General features: G+C 34.0%; 1 protein-coding gene across 4 annotated transcripts; it reads right to left on the minus strand.

Annotated features, from left to right (window-relative positions):
• Positions 1–7873: 7873 nt before the first annotated feature.
• On the minus strand, positions 7874–12719 carry LOC120078392 (uncharacterized protein At1g10890). Of its 4 annotated transcripts, none has more exons than XM_039032660.1 (6): positions 12414–12719; positions 11937–12095; positions 11054–11155; positions 10724–10942; positions 8418–8637; positions 7874–8289 (listed from the first exon to the last, which is right to left on the minus strand). In XM_039032660.1, exons 2-6 carry the CDS (start codon positions 12065–12067, stop codon positions 8023–8025), a joined length of 939 nt encoding a protein of 312 aa, XP_038888588.1. In that variant the 5' UTR covers positions 12068–12095; positions 12414–12719; the 3' UTR covers positions 7874–8022. The 4 variants fall into 4 exon arrangements, with proteins under 4 accessions (XP_038888588.1, XP_038888586.1, XP_038888585.1 ...); XM_039032658.1 differs by lacking the exon at positions 11054–11155 and adding an exon at positions 12259–12314 and having other exon boundaries at positions 12414–12717; XM_039032657.1 differs by lacking the exon at positions 11054–11155 and having other exon boundaries at positions 12414–12714.
• Between the last annotated feature and the right edge of the window lie 12780 nt (positions 12720–25499).

Here is a 25499-nt window from a genome sequence, read left to right on the forward strand (position 1 = left end):
GTTTGGGCATCATGAACTCGTAATCATATTAGATAATATGAGCTTTCCATCTCACAAACAATTGGAAGCCATTTTACTTAATAGATTATTACATAGCACCTCTTTCTCCCTAGAATTGCAAGAGAGAAATCAAATTTTAGTTGTTTTTTCAAAGTGCAATTGTGACTTCCTTTCATATTTAAAATAGTTTTTGTTTTTTTAATGAGGATCTATTTAAAAATAGTTCTTAGTAGATTTATATAGTGCAGGGTTGGACTATATAGTACTCATCTTAGCTCTAAAGGATCAAGCCCACAATGAGATACCATAGAATCTAACAGGTATAGTTGTTGGGATAAAAATATAGTAATTTTGTTCCACTACAACTTCGAGTCGTTTGCGAAGGATCATATTGTATGTAACAATTATATCGATGAATATAACTCCTATACACTAATAATACCTAAACGAAATGTAAAGTTGGCCAACTTTGAAAGAAAAAGGAAAAAAAACCATTAGTAGTAGTCTAGTTCCAATTGTATTAGCAATTCAATACTAGTTAAAAATTGAAATGCTATTTAAAATGGTATCAAATGTATAACAAGTCAATATTATTGGCATAACAATCACAAAACTCACTACTATTACAACTTAAAAGCCAAATAATTTGTCTCCCCTTTCAAACATGAGTAGAGAAATCACATTTACCAATTATAAATTTTGTCACAATAACGAAATTTCCATAAGATTCCACAATAATACGATTTTATGGAATTGTTGAATAAGTGAGGCGTAATCCTTCCAAACTCGCTCGAGTTTCAGACAAAGGATCTGAACAAATAGTCTTCTCATCGGATGCCGCCATTGAAGCTCCGAAACAAAGTTGACAATGAATTAGTCTTTCAAGTGAGGAGACGTGAAATTCATCCCACATCTCTAATAACTCTCATGTGTAGGGAGTTACATTTTATTTAATTAAGATTAAATAAAATTATTTATTTACTTAAATTAAATTAAATTATTTAATTAATTAAATTAAATTAATAAAAACAATAACCATTTAAATCATATTTAAATGGTTCCCTCTCACAAAACCTATAGTTTTAATGCGCATCTAATGTGCATTAATTTTAACCTATAGTTTTAATATAATCAATTTAATTAAATTAAAAATTCATTTAAATTAAATAATTAATTAATTAAATATCACATATTTAATTTAAATTTCTCATTTCAATCATATTCAAATATATTTCTCTTATTTAACCTATAGTTTTAATGTGCATCTAATGCACATTATTTTTAACCTATAGTTTTCAATATGAATCTCATTCATATTAAATTAATATTTGAACTCTTTTCAAATATTTCATTTTCTCATTTATTAATTTTGAATCATATCTGAATTAATAATAAAGCCTAAAATTAAAATTTATATTAAAATGTATCAACATATATAAAAAAAAATCCTAATTTTTAATTTGAACATTTCAAGTTCCATTTAATGAAAAATTACCTCAATACCCTTTACAAGCTAGGAAGGGGACCTCATAGACCTACAGATCAGAAGCTCCAACGATGTGAGATTAATTGACTAAACTCATTAACCAAATTAATCAATATTCGTTAACTGTGGGTACACTCCACTAAAGATCTACAGATGCACTCTTCTCACTACATATAATGTCCACATATATAGACCAATAACAGCAAGTTAGTCCTTTATGAGTGTTCATAACACCATTTAGGTCAAATTACCATTTTACCTTAAGTTGCCTCTACATCCTCAAGTACCAGTGCTTCTCTAATGAACAATGTGTTTATGGTTCAACCATTAAATAGAAACCCATCTCGGACCAGTGAGAGGGTAGAGCCCTTTGTTCAAGTCCTAAAGACACCACTTAAGGGAACACTCATCTACTTACCCTAAAGTCGGTAAGGAGTGAAATCCATCTTATATGATTATGTTCCCGGCTACCCACTCGGTCTTATCCCCAAAATAGTAGACATATTGAGTCGGAAAACTGGCTACTCTCACCCATACAAATCAAAGGACAATCTCTCACGAACAGGAGTTCATAATATACTCAGGAGTAAGACTAAGTTGCCTAGGTCATCCTATTGAAATAGATACCTAACTAGTCAACAAAGTTACATCTAGTGGTTACTATTTCACGGTCCAGTCTCGTGCAAACTCATTCCCCAAGATATCCCTACTCGTGTATCTCCTACACAAACGTATTGGATCACTGTGTTTGTATTAAATATAAAGTGTGTTGTATCTATCGTGTTACTAGGATAAGGTACCCAACTTTACCCCTATACTATAAACCCTTTAGGTTGTATCTTGAACATTAATCCCTATATGTCTCTATATGTAGTTCAAGACTCATAAGTCAGCCTAGGATGTTAGTTTATTGGATTTTAGGGTTAATAATTGATGAGGAATCATATCCAACATATATTTCTAACCTCCTTTGAGAACCCATCTTAGTGCGTTGTGGTGGAGTAATTGGAACATATATTGCACACCTAAAAATTCTCAGATAGGAAATATTTGGCTCATGACCATAAGTTAATTGTAACAGCGAGTACTTATAATAAGCTACTGGTCTAATACGTACAAGTGACGCTACATGAAAAATAGCATGTCCCCATACAGATGAAGGAAGCTTAGCTTTCATAAGTAATGGTCTTACAATTAATTGCAAACGTTTTATGAATGATTCTACTAAACCATTTTGTGTATGAATATGAATTACAGGATGTTCAACACGTGTATGAATATGAATTACAGGATGTTCAACACGTGTATGAATATGAGTTACAGGATGTTCAACACTTATCTCAATTGACATACAATAATTATCAAAAGCTTAGGATGTAAATTCACCAGCATTATGAAGACGAATGGTCTTAATTATATAATCAGAAAATTGTGCTCTTAACTTAATTATTTGAGCAAGTAATCTTGCAAATGCAAGATTTCGACTTGATAATAAGCACATGTGTGACCATCTATTAGATGCAACTATTAATACCATAAAATATCTAAATGATCCACTTGGTGGGTTAATAGGTCTACATATATCACCATGAATTCGTTCTAAAAATGCAAGTAATTCAGTCCTCACTTTAGCTAGTGATGGTCTAATTCTTAATTTACCTTGAGAGCAAGCATCACATGATAATTCATTAGATTGAAGATTTTTCAACGGGGGACTATTTGAATTCTCAATAATTCTCTTCATCATTATAGATTCTGGATGACTCAATTGGTCATGCCAAATTGTAAATATGTCTAGATTCATGAACTTTAGGTTCATTGTTGCATATGTTTCAATTACTCGTATATAAGTATAATACAATCTAGAAGATAAAGCAGGAAAATTTTCCTATATACGTTTTTCATTTAAGACAATTGAGCTAAGATATAGATATTCCACATTATTCTTACTATCAGTCTCTATATGATAATCATTGCAACGTATATCTTTAAAACTTAGAAGATTTCTGTTTGATTAACTAGAAAATAATGCATTGTCAATTGTAAATTTTTTTCCTTTAGGCAAAATAATATTTGCTTTTCCAAAACCTTCGATCAAGTTTGTATAACCTGATATTGTATGTACTTTTCTTTCAGCATTGTCAATTTGGAAAAGTATTTTTTATTTGTAAGTATTGTGTGTGTAGTTGCAGTTTCTGCCGGACATAGATCTTCTTTACTCATTTTCTAAACACCCAACATATGAAAATGATCCATATTTCTTCATTAAAAGAAAATAATTACAATAAGAAAAACAACGCTTAAAATATACCAAAATTACTTAAAAAAACATGAAGGTAGATAAAAGAAAACAATAACATTAAGTCTAGATATTCTCAAAGTCAAAAGAAACAGTTGATGTTCCATCAACTGTGTCAATCTTCTCTTCAAGAGATTCAAAGAAATTTGCTACATCCAAATTTATCATGTGGGATGGGTCAAATATGTCATTATCTAGGTATGCAAAATTTGCTTTCACATTTTTCTCTTTTTCCTTCAGGGAGGCTTGATAGAGGTCAACTAAGTATTTTGACGTACAACAGATACATGATCAATTCCCAGTCATTCTGCATCAGAAGCATTTATTTTCAACACTCTTTGAACTCTTATCATGTGGAGCTTTTCCTTTGTGATCATCATTTTGTGTGGTTCTTTTGAAATTTAAATGATTAGAACGACCACCAGAAAAATAATTATTATTTCTTCCTCTACCACAGTCATGACCTCGACCACGACCACGACCTCAACCACGATTATTAACATTCACAACATTCACTTCAAGGAATGTTGTTGTTCTAGTTGGTCGAGATTTGTGGTTCTTCATCAATAACTCGTTATTTTGTTCGGCCACGAGAAGAAATGAAATTTATTCAGAATATTGTTTAAAACCTTTTTCTCGATATTGTTGTTGTAGGAGCATATTTGAGATATTAAATATAGAAAATGTCTTCTCTAACATATCGGCATCAATAATTTTTTCTTCGCATAACAAAAATTTTTAACTAACTGATTTTAAATAATACGGAATGATTTAAAATCTTGTAGCCTCAAATGCATCCACTCATAACGGGCTTTAGGAAGAATAACTGTCTTTTGATAATCATACTTTTCTTTTAAATTTTTTCACAAGATACAGAGATATTTTAATGTAAGATATTTCATTTTTAATCTCTCGTGGAGATGATAACGAAAGAAAATCATAGCTTTTCTTTTATCCTGACTGGATGTCGTATTTCCTTCTTTAATTGTTTCTCCCAAGTTCATAACATCCAAGTGAATTTCGGCATCGAGCACCCATGACAAATAATTGTTATCATTAATGTCAAGAGCTGCGAATTCTAATTTTGTAAGGTTTGTCATGGCAACACTATCACAAAATATTGTATTTATATTAAAATTTAATTTACTAAATATGCAAAATAATATTTAACTTATTAATTATAATAAAGAAGAAAAAAATCGACCTACCTCTAGGATCTACCTTCAGCGATGGAAAGGCGCATGTTGATAACGAGTTGTGAAATTGAGGAGCACAACGAAAACACGGATATAGAGAAAATATAATATAATAATATATTTATATAATATAACATAATATAACTAAAATTATAAATTTGGATAATATGAAAATTAATGGAATTTTGAAGTGAATTTTTCAACAATGTGGATTATTTTGAGATCCACCAAATGCTACTATTTATAGGCAAAGTGACAAATAGGATGTGAACTTACATGGACCCCAAGCATCAATTATTACAAGGCACATGAATAATATGAAAATTGACAGATGGTTTTTAGGACACTAAATATTGGGCATCCATTTTTATGATATTTATAATAAAACCATATATCTTTGGTAACTCCTTTTTTAATAACCAAATCATACTTGTTTGATAACTCTTTTTGCTTTTCGACTTTTTGAATATTAGACATGAAGAGATATTTTAGAGAGAGAATAATGAGTGAAAACAGGGAAATAAAAGAAGTCTAAATTATAGAAAATGCTAGTGAGCTTTGTACTTTGTTTGAACATAGTCTTAAACCTTCAAAAATTTTATTAATACACAAATTTCAAAATAAATTCAAAAATATTCTTATCGTCACTTTTTTATGAAACCATTAAGTTTTTTTAATTAAAAAAACTTCTAAACTTTTAGAAGTTTCGTCACACTTTTAAATTAAGGAAAAAAAAAAGTTAAAAAAACTTAATGTTAGTACATGGAACGAAAAATCATTAGTTTTTTGTTTCAAAAATATTTTTGATTTTTAAACTAAAAAAAGTTAAATAAAACACTTACTATTAGTATATAGATGAAAAATCATTAGTTTTTTTTTGTTTCAAAAACACCTTTGAATTTTGAAAAGATGCTTTAAAACCCTTAACTTTTCAAAAAACACGTTCTTCCCATTAGTATAGGGACATAAACCATTTATCTATTCATACACCCCATTTTACCTCCCTCTCTCTTCATTCAATAGTCTAACATTTCCCTACCTTCCATCTCTTTTTCGATATCCTCTTACTCTACTTCTTCCATTCCCCTTCAATCAAAGTATATTGACTATTAATAACTCCCATTTACGCGAGTTATTTAGCTCTAAAATTGAAGATAGTGTAAAGAAACAAGGTGTATATTGATGAATGCCATAAAGAAAAATATGATCACATAGCACTAAGGATGTCGTTGAACCCCTTAAGGCAGATTTGAGGCACTGCCTGAACAAAGAAGAAAAATATCGTCAAATATGTAATAGAGTTGAAACACTAGTAAGATCATTGAAACGTTACGAACAAAAATCTCTATGCGCATGCGATCTTGGTGTCTCTACTTTGTGTATAGTGTCTCGACACTACTAGCATTAGGCATAAGGAACCAGAATGTTGAATGAAACACATTTGGGAGTTTTTTTTTCGTAGCATTGAGACGATATGAAGTAGTGTCTCAAAGCTACTTTCACGGGTCTTCTAGTTGAGTGTTTGCAACAGCATCTTGGCATCTCTTTTGGGGTTGAGACAATATCTTCTCGAGTCAAGTGGCTTGGAGTTTAACTTTCTTGACTTGATTACTCAATTTCAGCCCAATTATCTCTCCATATCTTTTGTTGAGACCATGGCCACATGCCATAACAAATGATATCTCTTTTTGGGTTGAGACCCATGGTGGTGTGCTATATGTACTTCATTTTAGAGTTGGATTACTTTCCATGTCTTTTATTAATCGCCACTTTGTATGTGCGAGGGTGACACATCCATTATTCTTTATAATAAACTATAGGGAGGTTAAGGTTAGTTATCAATCCTTCCTACCTTAGTTATATGCTAAGTCATGCTATTTATCTTATATACTCTTTCTAGCCTAAAACAAATGTTTTCTCAAAGATTTTCCAACAATTTTCGAAAGAGAAAAAATAGGGGTCGACTTTGTGAGATAGATCAATTAGACCAACAGCATTTTGAAAGTTGTGTACCTCACAATTGCTTACAAGTTTCTGAGAAGTATGATTGTGACATCTAACATCAATTTGTTATTTTCTGAAGCCAATGATAGATAAGTAACGTGCATGATTACGAAATGGTAGAATTTGGTAACATTTTATGTAGCATTGTCCTACCTTAAATGGTGAGATAAATTCCTTACCTTATAGAAATAAAAGTCTAGAGAGATTGATCTATATTGTGACAATATAATCTAGATTACTAGTTAGATATGATGAAATGGAAGTAATATTTTGATCCGTCTATTTTAAGTCGTATTTAAGTTATGTTGATGGAAACTACATGACTAGTCAATATCTAAACAAACAATTCAAATCATAAAAGGACAATTGCAATGAACATATAGCAATATTTTTAGAGTTGTGCAAATATAACAAAATCTATCAATACTAAACTTAATCGTTGATAGACTTCTAGATGATTGACTTTATTGTTGGTAGACTCTTATCAAAGATATAATCTGTCAACAATGTCTATTCTTTATACACTTCGAGAGTTAGATCAAAATTTTGTTATATTTACAAATTATTTTGCATTGTACTATATTTACTACTACTTTGAGTATGATTGCTTTATTTGTAACGATACCGGACGATAGAGGTATAATAAAGCCCATAATGTTAATAGGCATAATTCAATCATTTGCAATCACATACCTTTGCTACTTGATGTTGAAAGATTGTATTAAAAATGGATCTATTCCCAATATGCAATCCATTCTTATATAATTCAATGCAACGGCAAACATATACTCGAGTTTTTCTCAATTATTTATTATTGTTCGATTTTGTTTTCCTTCTTTTCTTTTTGGAGTGAGGGTGGGAGAAATAGCCGAAGCAATTTCATGGAGAGGAGTGAATTTCATAAGAAAGACGGCCTGGCATTAAGTAAAATGTCATCCCAAATTACACAAGTGTGACAACAATCGAGTCTAAATTCACAAGGGGGTAAAAAATTAAGCATTTACTTTTCTTTCTTGTTGACATTATTTCTTTTCTTTTTATTTGGAGCCAATGGCAAATGACAATTTGGGACGTGATTTGTTTTTACCCAACAGTTTCATCTGATTAATTCGCTGTTCCTCTTCTTCCTGTTTTTTCCTCTTAATAGCTTCTTCTTTTTGCCTTTGTAGCTCTTCCAGTTCTCTATATCTTTCCTCTTCTCTCTTTTGTCTCTCTAAAGCCTCTCTTCTTTGAGCCTCCTCTACTCTCCTCCTGTTCTCCTCGACCATTCTTTCTACCTCTTCTTTCTCTTTTCTAGCTTGTTCCTACAGACCAAACAATTTTCTTAAACATCCATCCACCCGAACCGAACCACACCACAATACCCAAAAGTTGGACTTCTCTTCTCTATATTTTCACAGAAATTTAGCAATAGATAAGTAATTAGTAGTACCTCTTTCCGTCTGGCCTCAACAAGAGCAGCTTCCTTTTCCTTCTCAAGTTGAGCGGTTACTTCTTCGTTAAGCCGTTTCCGTCCCTCCTCCAACTTCTTGTCTATTTCCACTTTTAAATCATTGGAGTTCAGGCTCTGTTCAACTTCCTTGCGAATTGCTTCTTCCACCCTCTTTGCTGTTTCTTCTTTCAGCAATTTGGCCTCGGTCTCTTGTTGTCGCCTGAGAGAAAAATAAATATTTAAGAAAACAGCTAACCACGGATATATGTGAAATGCACCACCTGAAGCGTCCTCCAATTCAAACAACAATTAAATGACAACTGACTTTATCATGCCTCAGCCCGTTGTTTTTTCCTCTTCCGGTTTATATAAGCATATAGTAAATTAACAAACTAACCTCCATGACGATAAGAGCACTAAAACATGCTTATCCTTTTAGGGCATACCTCTAACTCAATCCTGATCCATACAAAAGAGTTACAAAACTGGTGAACAGCATATTAACGAAGCACCAAATTGATCATCAAATATAACAAGTCTATAGCAGTATCTTCCTTCAGAAAATCCTGTGGAGAAGAATGTCAAGTAACCTGTCGCAGTTTTAAAACCGATCACTGGAAGAACTCAAATCCTTACACTATAACATTCTTTGATGGGGAGTATATTACTTTCTTTTTCTTATGTAAAAAATGAAATTTTTATCTAAGCTCTAGAACATCAAAATGGTGAAAAAATATCTTCCATTTTTGCATTTGCTATGACCCTTTAAACTAAAACAGTAGGGATTTCATGTAAAATGAGGTTCCCAGAGGCCTATTAAATTCAATCTAAACTTCACATGTGACGGACTGTACAAATATTTCATATTAGGCGTTCACATAGGCATGCATGATAACACCAGAATGTTATTCACAACAACCTAACAATTGAATAAGCCACATACTACATTAGTTCCTCCCATCTTAAAACCCCTTTCTCGAATTTAAATCAGTTAGAGATTTTATAGGAATATAAATTAGCCAGTCAATCCAATACGAACAATACTATAAGAAATAACTAGATGGAAAGGCAAAAGTCAGAGATGGGATAAAAATTCCACATAGCAGGAGCACAAGCAGATTCTCAAGCATCAAACTATTAGACTCCTCAGACTCCAAAAGAGTATATAGATTTCTCCAATTCCGTATATACAATAGAAATTAAAGAAAAAGGGGACTCTGAGCAAAACAATGCCTACATCCCACAGTTAGGTTTTCACTCAAGTCATTTTATACCCTTAACTCCATCTATAATAAAGGTGCCTCATAAATTAAATAAATAAAATGTTCTAGTACCTTCCTTTGATGTTCCAAACCAATCAAATAATAAATATTTTCAGTACACCATATAAACGACCATGAGAATGCAACATCCACGTACTATTTTACAGATATTGTTTTTGATCATCCATAACACACATATATAGCTCTAATTAACAATAGAAACAATGAGAATATTGCAATGATAAAACTGAAAGATGATCCCACAGAAATGTAACATTATTAAACAAATCTGTAGCCAATTTCAATCAGTTCCAATACTAAAAGAAAATCAGTTAAAGACCTTTATAATGTGAAATTAAAAAGAAAATGCTCACACGATATCATAATCTTTAGAGAGCAATTCCAAATACATTGAATCATCATCCACCTAGAGCCTATAGTTCCATTATTATCTCAAAGAATCTTCATTCACAAGCTCAAGCATATGCACTGCAGATGCAGGTACATAGAGAGTTCTAGCATATGCACAACTACAGAAAAATGACAGCATTTCTGGAACAGCCATATTAAACTAAAGCTCAATTAGATTTTTATTGTTTCAGAATTACACACACGGTGACCAGCTGGAGTGCGGAACTGACAGTTTCTCATTTTATGAGTTAACAAAAGAACCAGCAAAAACGAAATATCAACCCATGTCCTTCCAACAAGAAAGAAAAAAGTTTTAAATTTTCATTAAAAAAAATATTTAAAGATTCTCCATGTAAACAATTAAATTATTATCCTGATTCCGCTTTTAAATCTCTTTCTAAAGGGTAATCATTATTTTGACTCGTGTTTAAAGATAACACTGATAGCGATACTTAGGGCAAGAATTCACTTCGCCATCCTAACGTGTATCTTAGTTATGCTATAATCTATCATGGTTCAAAAGGTTAATGCCCACAAAGTACTTAAACGAACTACTAAATGATTCTGAGATGAACCCAAGGACAATTGAGAAGCAGAAAAAAGAACATAAAACCAGTGAGACAGTTAATATACCTTTTTCTTTCTTCCTCCTCCTTTTTCAATTTTTCACTGGTACTTTTTTGCTCAATGGATCCAAGGCTAGAACTAGAAGATCTACGGTGTAGAGATGATGAGGAACTTCGCCGTCTTTGCTTCTTGTAACTCCTTGAAATTGAAGAACGACTTCTATGGCGTCTTGGTGTTCGTGAACGACTTCTATTACGTCTTGGAGAAATTGAGCAGCTTTTTCTTCTGTATAATGAATAGAAGTATTTGAGCAAGAGATAAAGACTTCATTATAATATTATACATAGGTATGTATCAAGCTAGCCTACCACTTAGCACCGTACAGTTACCTCATACATTGTTAAGAATAAACCTTTGTGAGCTCCATCTTTTATCACATCACATGAAGAAGCAAAGTCACAATCGAGCAATGACAGGACAACCATCGGCACCCTTAACCTGATAACTTCCCATGTAATAGGAAGAACTGACTTATTTCACCATTTTCTTACCAAGATCATGTCTATTCTGTTTGCTTCTCACCACATTTTAGAGTTTTTCCCCCCGAAGACTAAAAATTTTCTCCCCCCCTCATCAATCCCAACAAATGATTAAATAACATCGGGAGGTACTTGACAATTATGCCAAAAAAATCAGAAATTTCATGTGAAATTCATAATAGTAAAGCACAAGTACAAACCAAGACAACCACTCATCAGCCAATAAATCAAAGAGGTCATGAAGATCATGTCATCAGCATATAAACAATAAAAGAGGTCATGTAGATCTGAAAGACATGACTCACAGAAAGGGAAGTACAAGAAACCCGAACTTATAATGATCCATTTATGTAATTGAACAACAAAATGAACACGAAAACCCAATAAATACAGCAATAAATATACCCGAACTGTTTCTTATCAACATTATAATAATAAGAAAAAACTGTAAACGAACATGCAATTAGTGTAGACAAAGTTCTCTGACCTCATCGCAGAACAAGTTCAAGAGAGAAGTAAATTTAGAAAACTAAAATACAAACCGCAAAAGGGGGAAATTTACATATCAAAAAAGGTGGAAATTTACAGCAAAAGGGACAAAATTCATGCAGAAACTCCGATGTCAGTGAAATACACACCGCGTGGGAAGATATGGTGTCATCAATCTTTTCATAATTCGTTGGAGATTATTCAATCGATTGATCGAAAGTAAATAAAACCAAAAACATAAACGGGATCACCTGCTGTACGATGAATACGGTGAACGGCTCCTGTCTCTTCGACTTCTCCTGGTATACCTATGCCCTAAGGGAGATGGTGAATGCCTCCGCCTATACGAAGGTGATCGAGATCGTGATAAATCCCGAGGCATCTTGTATCAACAAGGAAAAATCTTCACTCTGTAAACAAATTACTTCGGTTAACATTAACATAAGGCATACAATAAACAATCAATAAACATCAAGACATTGGATTTGAGAAGTCAGCTTCTTATTCCATTTCCATAAATCACAAAGCATCAAACAAGAAAACCGAAGTATGAACGACTAAAAAAGGTCAAACCGGACGGTTGATTGAGGAAGCAGACGGACGGAAATATCCACAAAGTAGCGAAAACCCTAGTATAGAGACAGTGGTAACGTAAAGAGTAATCGAAACCCTAATTAGAAGCAGAAAGGGGATGGGACACGAAAGCACAAATACATGTAATATATTACCAGAAATCGCAGTTGATGGAGTTCCAATCCAGATTGAGGACTCAGAATGGATTGAGGAGAATCCGGTGGAAGGTATCACCGGCGATGGGGATTGAGGAGAAGGGAATGATGCGGATTTGTTTCGCTCCTCCTCTCCCTGATTCCGTCTTCGTCGTCGCTCCGATTGGAATGGCAAAAGCTGAAAAGAACCGACTTCAAGTCTTCTTCAAACCCCTTTCCTTCTTCTTCTTTTTTTCCTGTCTGCTGTTAAATTCCTTTCGCCCTAAAATTATTCTGGTCGATGCCCATTTATCCTTTATACGTTTTTTTTTCCCGAATAATACTTTTTCCCCTTCAAATACCCAAACAATAATATTTGGCCCAGTTTTGGATCGCAACGTTTGAGTTTTAAATATCTGAGATAAATATTTTTATTTGGATATGTAGAATATGTAAGGTTTGAAAGTTAAATATCTTTATTTTGAATATAGAAATCAAAATTAAATAACTACTTGATTAAATTCAATATACTAATTAATATAATCACTAAAGGTATACATAACTTGATCGGTCTATAGGAAGGGGTCATGGTTGGTCGGTGGTCAGTTCTTCCATAAAAAAGACACCCCGACTAACCGATCATGATGTATATTAGTGTTTTTTAAAAGAAAAAAGAAAAATAGCTACTCTTTCTTATCCTACCACATCTTTTTTCTTCACATTCCCAATTTGATCTCCATCTCCCTTCTCCATTTCCACCCCCGCCGCCATGACCTCTTTTCTTGCTCTCTCTTCTACAATTTTTTTCAATATAGTTTTCTTGCTTTTTGATGGAAAAATGTATTCGATTTTCTCTGCCTCTAATCTAATTGAGGGAGAAGAAGAAGAAAGAAATAGGAAACTGACATAATCAACCACCTGCAGACTAACCTGCGGTCGACTGCCAACTAATTTTCCTGATCGATTTTCATGTTGATTTTTCTCCCAAAACTGACACTAACAGATGTACACCCTTAATAGTCATCAATTAAATCTAGCATTACTTAGTTTATTGTTATATTAATTAATTATTTAATCAACTAAAATAAAAAATAAATGAATACTTTTATATTGAACATAATTACATTATTTAAATTAATTACTAAAAATAATTAAATTAATATAATTAAATTAGAATATTGATAATTAATAGTAATAATTTATATTAAATAGTTAATATAGCATAAAAATATTAATTATAAGTGTAGTAGTCGAAATTTATTAAGTCTAAAATAATATATTTATATTTAACAATTAATTAAAATTAATTGTAATAAACAATTGATATTCATTTATTAATTAATTAGGCTATATTTTTACTATTCAATCTTCCCGGATAAAAATTGCACCATTATGCAGAGTATTAAAAAACCCATCTCAAATGGATTTTAAAAAGTGAAATTTTGTTAAACAAACAAGGTTACTTAATGTTTGTCTAAAATCTCTTAGAAAAATATATGAAACAAACATGCCCCGGAATTTGTCCTAACAAATAAAAAATCAAAAACAAATTGTATGTTTGTATTGTTAATGAATATATAGGGTGAGGTCGAAAATCTAACTTATTGGTCGATAGCTCAATTTTTATGTTATGCTCATGTTGGCAGAGAAATTATTATAATTGAAAATTATATATTGCCTTTTAAATTGTATGTAGTGTTGGATATTTATAGTGAAAGAAAGTGAAACATTTGAATATTAAAATATAAACAGTTGAATTTAATTATGTAGATTAAATTCATTATAAAAAACTTTCAAATTGGACCGAGACTTCAAATTCATATATGGTTTATGTACAAATTTAACATGTATTAAAGTTAAATTTGTACTTTCTTCAATTTGAATGAGTTATGTTTAATTTTTGTCAAATAAAAACTCAAATGAGTTAAATTGATAAATGTTTCAGTTTTTATATTTATTTGATTTATATCTTATATTTTGGAGAATTACTAAGTTGCTAGTTTACAAATAGTAACTTGGTTCTTCATTTATAACATGTCACTTCAAATTGAAGAGTTCTCTCCTTTCTTTCTTTCTTTTCATCTTGGGTTGAGTTGAGAGTAAATATCCAAGAGCTCTGCTAGATCCAAGTAGTTCAAGGTTGCAGTTCTACTAGAGTAAATCGTTGTGTCCTGTTGAGACGATCGTTGTAGCCTTCTTGCAACCAATGTAGAGGGAATAATTGTCTTCAGACAACGCTTATTAGAAGCATACCTTCACTACGTTTTGAATATCCAAAGATTTTAAGGTTTTTTTAAGTCTTTGATTATTTCCATATCTAAGCCTTGTTGCACCATCTAGTTTACGTTTGAGTTTGAATTTTTACATTATGTGTACTGTTTGTAGTTGAGGTATAATCAGGTTGCTAGTGTATTTAGTTCTTATATATCATTTTCCTCCAACAATCTAAAGACAATTATTATTTGAACCAATGTTGTAAACTCCTCCACCAATGTTTCTACTTTTGCCATGATGGAAACGACCATTGTCAAATCCCATGCTGAAAAACCAGAGAAGTTCAAAGGAGAAAACTTCAAAAGATGGCAATAGAAGATTATCTTCTACCTCACCACGTTGAATCTTGCTCATATTTTGAAGGAAGAATGCTCAATTACTCCACTAGAAGCTATAACTATTGAAATGAAAGCGACGAAGCAAGTATGGAAGCATTAGGACTTCCTATGTCATATTTTGAAGGAAGAATGCTCAATTACTCCACTAGAAGCTGTAACTATTGAAATGAAAGCTACGAAGCAAGTATGGACGCATTAGGACTTCATATGTCATAATTATATTACTTAGTGGTCTTGAGGATAGTTTGTATAATGTCTACAATACATCAAAACTATTGTGGGAGACATTAGACAAGAAGTACAAGCTAGAACATGTTGGTACTAAGAAATTCCTTGCGGAAAAATTCTTAGAGTATAAGATGATTAATCCCAAATTGGTAGTCGATCAAATGGAAGAACTATAAATGATCATTAGTGATTTACAAAGTGAAGGATTGTACATCAGTGAGCTATTTCAAGTTGTTGTTGTGATTGAGAAGTTGCCTCCTTCCTGGAAAGACTTCAAATACTATCTCAAACACAAATAAAAGGACTTATCCATGGAGAACCTCTTGGTGAAACTTCGTTATAGAAGAGGATAATAGAAAAGGAGATAAAACTCCACTGGAAATTGAAGCCAAAGCTCATATTGTTAAAGCTTCAAAGCATAAACCTAAGAAGCAGAATTTCAAGAAGAAAAATGTGAATTGTGGGTTAATGAATGATGCTAGCAAGCACATTCGAGGAAATTGCTAGGTTTGTAATAAGAGTGTTCATATTGCGTCAATGTGCAAACATGAGGTTTGTAATAAGGCACAAAATTCCAACAATCGGGCCAATGTCATGGAAAATGATGGTTTGTTTGTCATCATTTCTAAAGTAAATATGGCTTCGACATCAAATATTGGTGGATTGATACTGTTGCTACTAGCACATTTGTAAGGACAAATAATTGTTCATTACATTTGAGAAGCTAGAAGGCAGTGATAAACTGTTCATGGAAAATGCTTCAACTGCTTATGTGGAAGGAAAAGGGAAGATCCTACTAAAATGGACTTCTACAAAGATACTTACCTTCAATGATGTGTGGTATGTGCTAGAGATTCGAAAGAATCTATTTGAAGAAACTCTTAAACAAGAGAACTATTGAGCGGAAGCAAGATCGTTCCAAACACATTGTGAAAGAACAAAGAAATTTACAAACAAACTTCAACAGTTATGCATCATCGAGTAAATTACAGCATGTTATCAAGTTGAAAACAACTAGGATCGAGTGACATACCTTTTGAAGAACTCTTCTTCGTGTATTCCCTCGATCAACACCAGTCCAGCATCCAAGCAAACTCGATCACGAGCACGAACGCAACGAACAGCTAGTGCAACTCACGAACTGTCAGATCCTCGAACCCAATCGAGTAAGACTCGATCCTCGACCCTCGAACAAAAACACTCAACACAACCACTCAGTTGCCTTGGTATTCTCAGTGTGAGAATCCAGGAGGTGTGGGCTCTGTGTGGATTTGGTAGAAGGAAGGAGGAACTCAACGAGCGAGTAAGTGGGAGAGTGTCTAAGTCTATCGTATAGACTGGGTACTCGATCGTCTAGTAAACGAGAAGCTGTCGTCTAGTAAACTCGATGCCTCGTCTAGTAAACTTGATACCTCGTCGTTCACTCTCTCAAAGGCTATCATATAGCTTTTCTTTTGCACTCGATCACATGTTATGCCATTATAAAAAATGCAAACCTTTTTCACTTTTATCCATTAGTTATCAAAACTAATAATAACTTCACACTTGCAACGCTTAAAGGAGAGAATTTTAACCAACCAAATAATTATCTCATAATTGTATTTATTATAAATAAATATAATAACTAATTTATCATATTATATTTATAACCTATAGTTTTAATATCACATCATATGTAATATTTAAACCATACTTCTTTTCTCCTTTATTGTATTTAATATAAATCATATTTATATTAATTCCTCCAATTAATGTATCTAATACATCAAATCAATTATATCACATATACTTTAATCAATTTAATTATATCATATATAATCAAATTCCCTCTTGGTAATTTGAACAATTCAAACAAACCCAAAAACTAATTCTCAACATGAATCCATTGAGTTACCAAGAGGACCTTATGGACCAGTAGCTTGAAGCTCTAATGGTACGTGAATAACTAACTAAACTCTTTAATCATGATATCCACCATCCGTTAACTGTCTGACATTCCATTAAAGACCGACAACTGCACTTTTCGCACTACAGATATATTTCTGTGTCCATTGGATATAACCAATCAAGAGTGTTATGATGATCCTTCAAAAATCGCTCGTAAGTACAGTTGGACCAATTTACCGTTTTGCCCTTATAGTTACATCTCACTCCTTAAGTATCATTGATTCCTCTAATGAACAATACATCATAGTCCTACTATGAATGAACACTTCTCGGGCCATGAGAAGGTGTGACACCACATTTTTCAAGCCCCGAAATCAGCCCTTAAGGGAGCAATCTATCTACTTACCCTTGCTTCGGGAAATGAGTGAATTGAAATCAAACATGAGGATTTTCATGAGTAGCGAAAGGGATCGTTCCAAATTCCATTCAGATTGAACATATGCCATTACAGTCTTTAAACCGAAACTAACAGGTCATGCACAAAACAAAATTATAGCAAGCTACAAGAGTATCAAGGGATAGAGTATGCATACCTTTGAAGAACCATTCTTCACGAATCCCTCGATCAATCTACAAGCTGAACAAAATCGGACATGAGGATTTCCATGAGCAGCGGAATGATCGTTCTAAATTTCAATTGTATTTGAACAACAACGATTACAGTCAAGAAAACGGAAACATACAGGTTATGCACAAAATGAAATTACAACATGCTTTTCTTAAGAACAAGGGAAGAATTATCATACCTTTGAAGAATCATCTTCAACACCCTTGATCACAAATGCTCGTTCACAGCAAGACAACAATCACGAATGATCGAACACTTCGACCGCACCACAAGCAAGATGACAGATCTTCCTCCCATTGAGCATTTTATAACCTAAGGTTTAGTTTACTTAGAAAAAACACGACTAAGAATTTTAACTAAGTCACTTTTTAGGTTTTCCCAAGAGTAACTTTTACCTTGGATAGTTAAACAACTTTTGATCACCATCCATTAAACTCTTTAACGGAGACTTTGATCCATTATCGCATGCTTGCAGAAAATCTATCTAATTCACCTTTCCAATTAGATTCTCAGGTAAGGGTGTTCCGTTTCTGTCAGCTTAAGTACCCTAACCTAAACAGAATCCGCCTTAGACAAAAGGTCCCTTATAAATAGATTTAATATATTTTTTAATCTTTTATGCCAATCAAGTTAACCTATTAAACTGATTTAAAAGATTAAACTAGATTGCTAATCTCATTAGAACCTTGAACTTAGGTCTATCTCAATCCAATTTTAAAACCCTTTTAAAACATGAGTTCACCCTAAGTTCGCATGCAACTCTTTCTTATCGATTTTAGTTCTAATTTCTATTATAACTCTTATAACAAAAATAACCAAAACCAACCACAATGCAAAGCAAACGCATGCGAGGCATTCATAACGCTTATAAACAGCCTAAGTATCATGTTCCATGCATTGTTCATTCGTTGCTACCTTTTTATGTAGTTCTTATACAAACAAGCAACAAACCAAGCAAAACATGCTTCCATTCACCCTTATACTATAACGCTTATAATATAAAGATGATGCATGAATATGCATACTGCATGCACAAATATAACTCTTATATTTTATGATGCATGCACATGTTCTCTTGTAATTTCTTCATGCCATATTATAACACTTATAATCATGATGCATGAATAATTGCATAACCTAAGGTGGGTTTCAAATCTATATGTCAAATACTTTGCTATATAAACCACATACATCTCATGTATAATAAACAAATGTTGATGAACGGGAAAAAATTGCCTCAAATCCTCAAAAACTAAAGCTAACTATTACAAAAACAAAGGGTCTCTAGTTCAAAAAGGTGAACTGATTCTTGAACCGTCTGGGCAAAGTAATGCGTCTCCATTGACGGTGTACCAAACTTCCTCGCGATTTTCTACACTAAAGAATAAACGCTTTACTCAATCGTTTACCTATGCGTCTAAAGCTAAACGATCATTTAGCAACGATCGTGTACCTTTTATTATGCGATGAAGCACGAGATATGCGATCATGCAGTGCGCCACGCATAACGCAATCTTTAAACGATCGTCTAAACAACAACGATGTGGTGAAGCACTATCATTTAAATGATCGCTGAGCGAACACCTTCATATGTATTCCGTGTGATCGTGTAATCAGTGACTATGCGATGAGCAGGCTAACTACACGATCATTTAGCACGCGTGTCTTTTTCTAAACGATAAGCATCAAATGCTCCCACTCAATTGTTTACCTCCAGCGTTTATGCCATCAGGCAACCAACACTATGCGATAGAGCAAACGATTTGCCCCATCGTTTAGTAAATACTCCACGATTGTATAGAAAAATCTACACGATCGTTTAGCCAAATCCCAACGATCATTTACCTGAGGCTACACGACACAACCATCTCCTGGTCTTCTTTTTCACTGAGAACTGCATCTCCATGCTTCGAAACTTCATCACGAACGATCGACTAACTCAAACACTTTAAATTACAGACTCGATTGCAAGTTAAGTATGCCCAAAACATAGGGGCCCTTAAAAATTAACACTTTATAATTAAAAGAAAGCTTGAAACAAAGGCAATTAAACACGTAAACATTCATCAATGCCATTCACAAACGCATTTAACAATTAAACGCAATGCAGAAAACCCACCACGACTGTAAAAGAAGTTCAAAATAGAAGTGAAATTTGGAATATCAAAACAACCTAGGTTTGATACCCATTGAAGGAAATCAGACATGAGAATTTCCATGAGCAGTGGAATGATCGTTCCAAATTTCATTTGTTTTTGAGCAACAATGATTACAATCAAGAAAACGGAAACATACAAGTTATGCACAAAATGAAATTACAACATGTTTTTCTTAAGATCAAGGGAAAAAATTATCATACCTTTGAAGACTCATCTTCAACACCCTTGATCACGAGCGCTCGTTCACAGCAAGACGACCATTACGAACGCTCGAACACTTTGACCGTACCATAACACGATCACAGTGATCACGAACTCAACGATCTCCAAGATCACGAACACAACAAACTCCAAGACTACGAACACAGTGAACGACCTCCAATAAACCTCGACTATGTCGAGTTGAGTACGACACCACCACAATGACTACTTTGGTATTCTCAGTGTGAGAATCCAGAAGTGTGGGCTCTGTATGGACTGGGTTAGAGGACAAGACTGGAGGAAGAATATTCATGTAAAAGATTGAGCAAGTGGGAGATGACAAGGTCTATCATATAGACGATGCCCAATCGTCTAACATAAGCTATGCGATCGTTTAGCAAAAGCTCTGCGATCGTTTAGCTAATCGGCCAACTGAGTGACTATCATGTAGAATCATTCCACGATCGTTTAGTCTCTCTTCAGCTGTCGTTTAGTAAATCGTATTTACTTGACAACCACCGTGATTAATTTCTGAGAATAGAAACTCTCAATTCAACAACTACTAAATTTAGGAAAACATTTTTCCTTTTATCTCACGGTTATCATGAAATCACCAATAACCTCCCACTCAATTGGTTATTAGATTAAAAGAGATAATTATCCAATAATTAATATAAATATAAATATACATGTTAACTAACTTACCAAATTATATTTATAACCTATAGTTTTAATATTTCATCTCATGAAACATATAAACCATAACTCTTTTTCTATTTCATGGTGCTTAATGTAAATCTCATTTACATTAATCCACCACTTGATGTATCTCATACACCACACTGATCATATCATATATAATCGAATTACCTCTTGTCAATTTGAACATTTCAAATCAACACCAAGAACTAATCCTCAACTTGAATCCATTGAGCTACCAAGGGGACCTTATGGATTTATAGCTCGAAGCTCCAACGTTACGTGAATAACTGACTAAGCTCTTTAGTCACGGGATCCACCATCCGTTAATTGGCAAACACTCCACTAAAGACCGACAACTGAACTCTTTTTACTACAGATATATTATATGTCTATATCAACCAATCAATAGTGCGATAACTCTTCACAGATCGCTCGTAAGTATAGCTGGGCCAATAACCGTTATGCCCTTGTAGTTACTTCTAACTCCTTAAGTACCACTGATCCCTCTAATGAACATAAGTCATAGTCCTACTATGACTGAGTCCTCTCTTCCAAGGAGAAGTTATGGCCACTATGTTCAAGCCCCGGAATCAGCCCTAAAGGGAGCAATCTATCTACTTCCCCCTTCTTCAGGGAAGGAGTGAATTTCATCTTGTGTAACTAAGTTCCCAGCTCCCAAATCAGACAAGTCCCCAAAAAGGTAGGCATGTTGAGTCGGCAATCTAGCCACTCTCACCCATACTAATCAAAGGGTTGCTCTCAAAGGCAGGAGTTCCTAAAACACTCAAGATTGAGGTCATGTCATCTATGGTCGTTCAGGTGAGATGTAAGTCTCCAGTATCAATGGCATTATATATAGAGACGAATCATCTCGTGGTCCAGTCTTATACAAACTATTTGTATGGGACATCCCCATTCGCATGTCTCCATATGAATGGTCAGGATCTACCATCCGTAGTAGTTTACAACACTTGCAAACCTCCACAAAGTGGGCCATATCTGTAGTGTCACCAGGATCAAGAATCCCTCCTTAATCCTTATACTACAGACCTATTTAGGTTATCACTTAAGGCATGATCCACTTGTATATCTCATATACATGCTTAAGTTTATATACAATAACCATAGAGCTTTGTTTATTAGATATGAGTAAATGCCAGATAAAATAACTTTTTTTTATTCACAACAATGTGTATATATTACAAACTATGAGACTCCAAGAGAATTGGGACACAAATCCCGACACAAGCATCCAAGAATAGCAATGCTCGAATGCAATTACTGATACAACATGACCAACAACATGAACACATCGAACGACCAACAGCTCCTCGAGACCAGTCGAGTCTAACTCGATCCATGAACTGAGTGAGGACACCACCACAATGGTTACCTTGGTATTCTTGGTGTGAGAATCCAGGAGTTGTGGGCTCTATATGATCTTGGCTTGAGGAAGAGACTGGAGGACAATGATCGAGTAGACGATTGAGCAAGTGGGAGATAAGAAGATGTCTATCCTATAGATGATGTGCTCGATCGTGTAGCAAACGGTAGCCTATCGTATAGACTTAACCACTTGATTGTTTGCTACAATCAACTGAATGACTATCGTATAATCAACTCTCCACGATCGTTTAGTCTCTGTTCAGCTATCGCTTAGTGAAACTCTTTCACTTGATAGCTTGTTACCGTGAGTTCTTTCCGAATGAGGCAACTCTCTAAATTTAGGAAAATAATTTTCCTTTTATCTCACGGTTACCATAAAACCACCAATAACCTCCCACTCAATCGGTTATTAGAGAAAAAGATTTAATTATCATTTAATTAATATATTATAAATAAATATGATAGTCAACTTATCATATTATATTTATAACCTATAGTTTTAATATTTCATCATATAAACATATAAACCATATTTCTTTTTCTATTTTATGGTACTTAATGTAAATCATATTTATATTAATCCTCCACTTGATGTATCTCATACATCATACCAATTATATCATATATAATTGAATTTCCTCTTGTTAATTTGAACACTTCAAACTAACCCCAAGAACTGATACTCAACTTGAATCCATTGAGCTACCAAGGGGACCTTATAGACCTATAGATTAAAGCTCAAATGATACGTGTGTAAATAACTAAACTTTTTAGTCACGAGATCCACCACTTGTTAACTGTTGGACACTCCACTTAAAGACCGACAGCTGCACTCTCCTCACCATAGATATATTTCTATGTCCACATTAACCAATCAGTAGTGCGATAACCCTTTACAGATCGCTCGTAAGCACAGCTGCGACTATTTATCATTTTCCCCTACAGTTACATCTAACTTCTTAAGTACCACTGATTTCTCTAATGAACAATAAGTCATAGTCCTACTATGACTGGGTCCTTTCTTATAAAGAGAGGATGTGGCCACTATGTTCAAGACCCAGAATTAGCCCTTCAGGGAGCAATATATCTACCTTACCCTTACTTCGGGGAAGGAGTGAATTTCGTCTTGTTTAACTCAGTTCTTAGCTCCCTAATCAGACAAATCCTCAAAAAGGTAGGCTTGTTGAGTTGAAAATTTGGCCACTCTTACCCATATTAATCAAAGGACCTCCCTCAAAAGTAGAAGTTCCTAAAACACTCAGGATTTAGGTCATGTCACCTATGATCGTTATAGTGAGATATAAGTCTCAATTATCAACGACATTATATAAAGAGACGAATCATCTCGTTGTCCGGTCTTATACAAACTATTTGTATAGGACACCCCTGCTCACATGTCTCCACATGAATGGTCAGGATCAGACCATCTGTAGTAGTTTACAATACTTGTAAACCTATACAAAGTGGGTCATATCTGTAGTGTCCTCAAGATAAGGTATCCCTTCTTTATCCTTATACTACAGATCTTTTAGGTTATTACTTAAGCCATGATTCACTTGTAAATCTCATATACATGCTTAAGTTTACATACAATAACCATGGATCTTTATTTATTGGATATGAGTAAATGCAAATAAAATAACTCTTATTTTATTAGTAACAATATGTACAACTGTTTACAAACTATGAGACTCCGGGAGAATTAGGACACCAATCCCAACAATCTACCACTTGTCCTAATGCCTCAGGAGACTAATGTACAATACATGAAAAAACAAGTTCAATATACAATAAACTAGGACATACTCTATACCCAATATCATCTCCCACTTGTTCTAGATAAAATGCCGCATGTCTCGTAGACCCAGACTCTCCAGATGACCCTCAAAGACTTTAGTCGTGATAGCCTTTGTAAACGGATTAGCAACGTTGTGCTCCAACGCGATCTTCGTGATTATCACATCACCATGATGTACAATCTCCTTGATCAAATGGTACTTCTGTTCAATATGCTTGCCTCTATGATGACTCCGAGGTTCCTTTGAATTTACAGAGCCCCACTGCTATCACAATAGAGAGTGATCAACAAAGACATATTTGGAACAACTTTTAAATCTGTAAAGAACTTCTTAAGCCAAATAGCCTCTTTAACAGCTTCACAAGTGGCTACGTATTCGGCTTTAATAGTGGAGTCCGCGATGCATCCTTGTTTGATGCTTCGTTAAACTACAACCCCTCCATTCAGAGTGAACACTGACCCTGATGTTGATTTTCGAAAATATCTATTAGTCTGAAAGTCAGAGACTGTGTATTTTGTAAGGATCAAATCCTTATCTCCATACACGAGCATGTAGTCCCTCGTTCTTTGAAGATACTTGAGGATCGTCTTGACCGCCATCCAGTGATCTAATCTTGTATTAGACTGATAACGACTAACGATCCCTACTGTATAGCAAATGTCAGGTCTAGTACATAACATTCCATACATTAAGCTTCCAACAGCTGAAGCATAAGGAATCCGTCTCATCTCCTCAACCTCTTGAGTTGTCTTAGGACATTGATCCTTAGACAATACAATTCCATGCCTGAAGGGTAATAAACCCCTCTTGGAATCCTGTATCTTGTATCTGATCAACATTTGATCAATGTATGATGCCTGAGACAAGGCCAACCTTTTGTTCTTACGATCCCGAATGATTTGGATCCCTAGAATATACCGCACCTCTCCCAAATCTTTCATTTGGAATTGGGCGGCTAGCCACTTTTTAACATCAGTAAGAAAACCTACATCATTCCCAATGAGTACGATATCATCCACATACAGTACCAGGAAAGCTACTGAGTTGTTGATGATTTTCTTGTAAACACAAGGCTCATCAACATTTTCATCAAAGGCAAACGATTTGATTGCACTGTCAAATCTAATGTTCGACAATCTAGACGCTTGTTTCAACTCATAAATGGACCTATTAAGCTTGCAAACTCTTTGCTCTTGATCTGGAACAATGAACCCCTTTGGTTGAGCCATGTAGATGGTCTCCTCAAAATTACCATTAAGAAATGCAGTCTTGACGTCCATTTTTCGTATCTCATAATCATAAAATGTGGCTATAGACAGAAGTATCCTGATAGACTTCAAGATGACAACAGGTGAGAAAGTTTCCTCATAGTCCACTCCCTCAACCTGGGTATAACCCTTTGCAACGAATGTAGCCTTAAAGGTCTGCACCTTTCCATTTCCACCTTATTTTCTCTTGTAGTCCCACTTACACCTGATGGAACACGAGACATAGGCAGTGGAATA

Source organism: Benincasa hispida, chromosome 5 (assembly GCF_009727055.1).
Source record: "Benincasa hispida cultivar B227 chromosome 5, ASM972705v1, whole genome shotgun sequence".
NCBI lineage: Eukaryota > Viridiplantae > Streptophyta > Magnoliopsida > Cucurbitales > Cucurbitaceae > Benincasa > Benincasa hispida.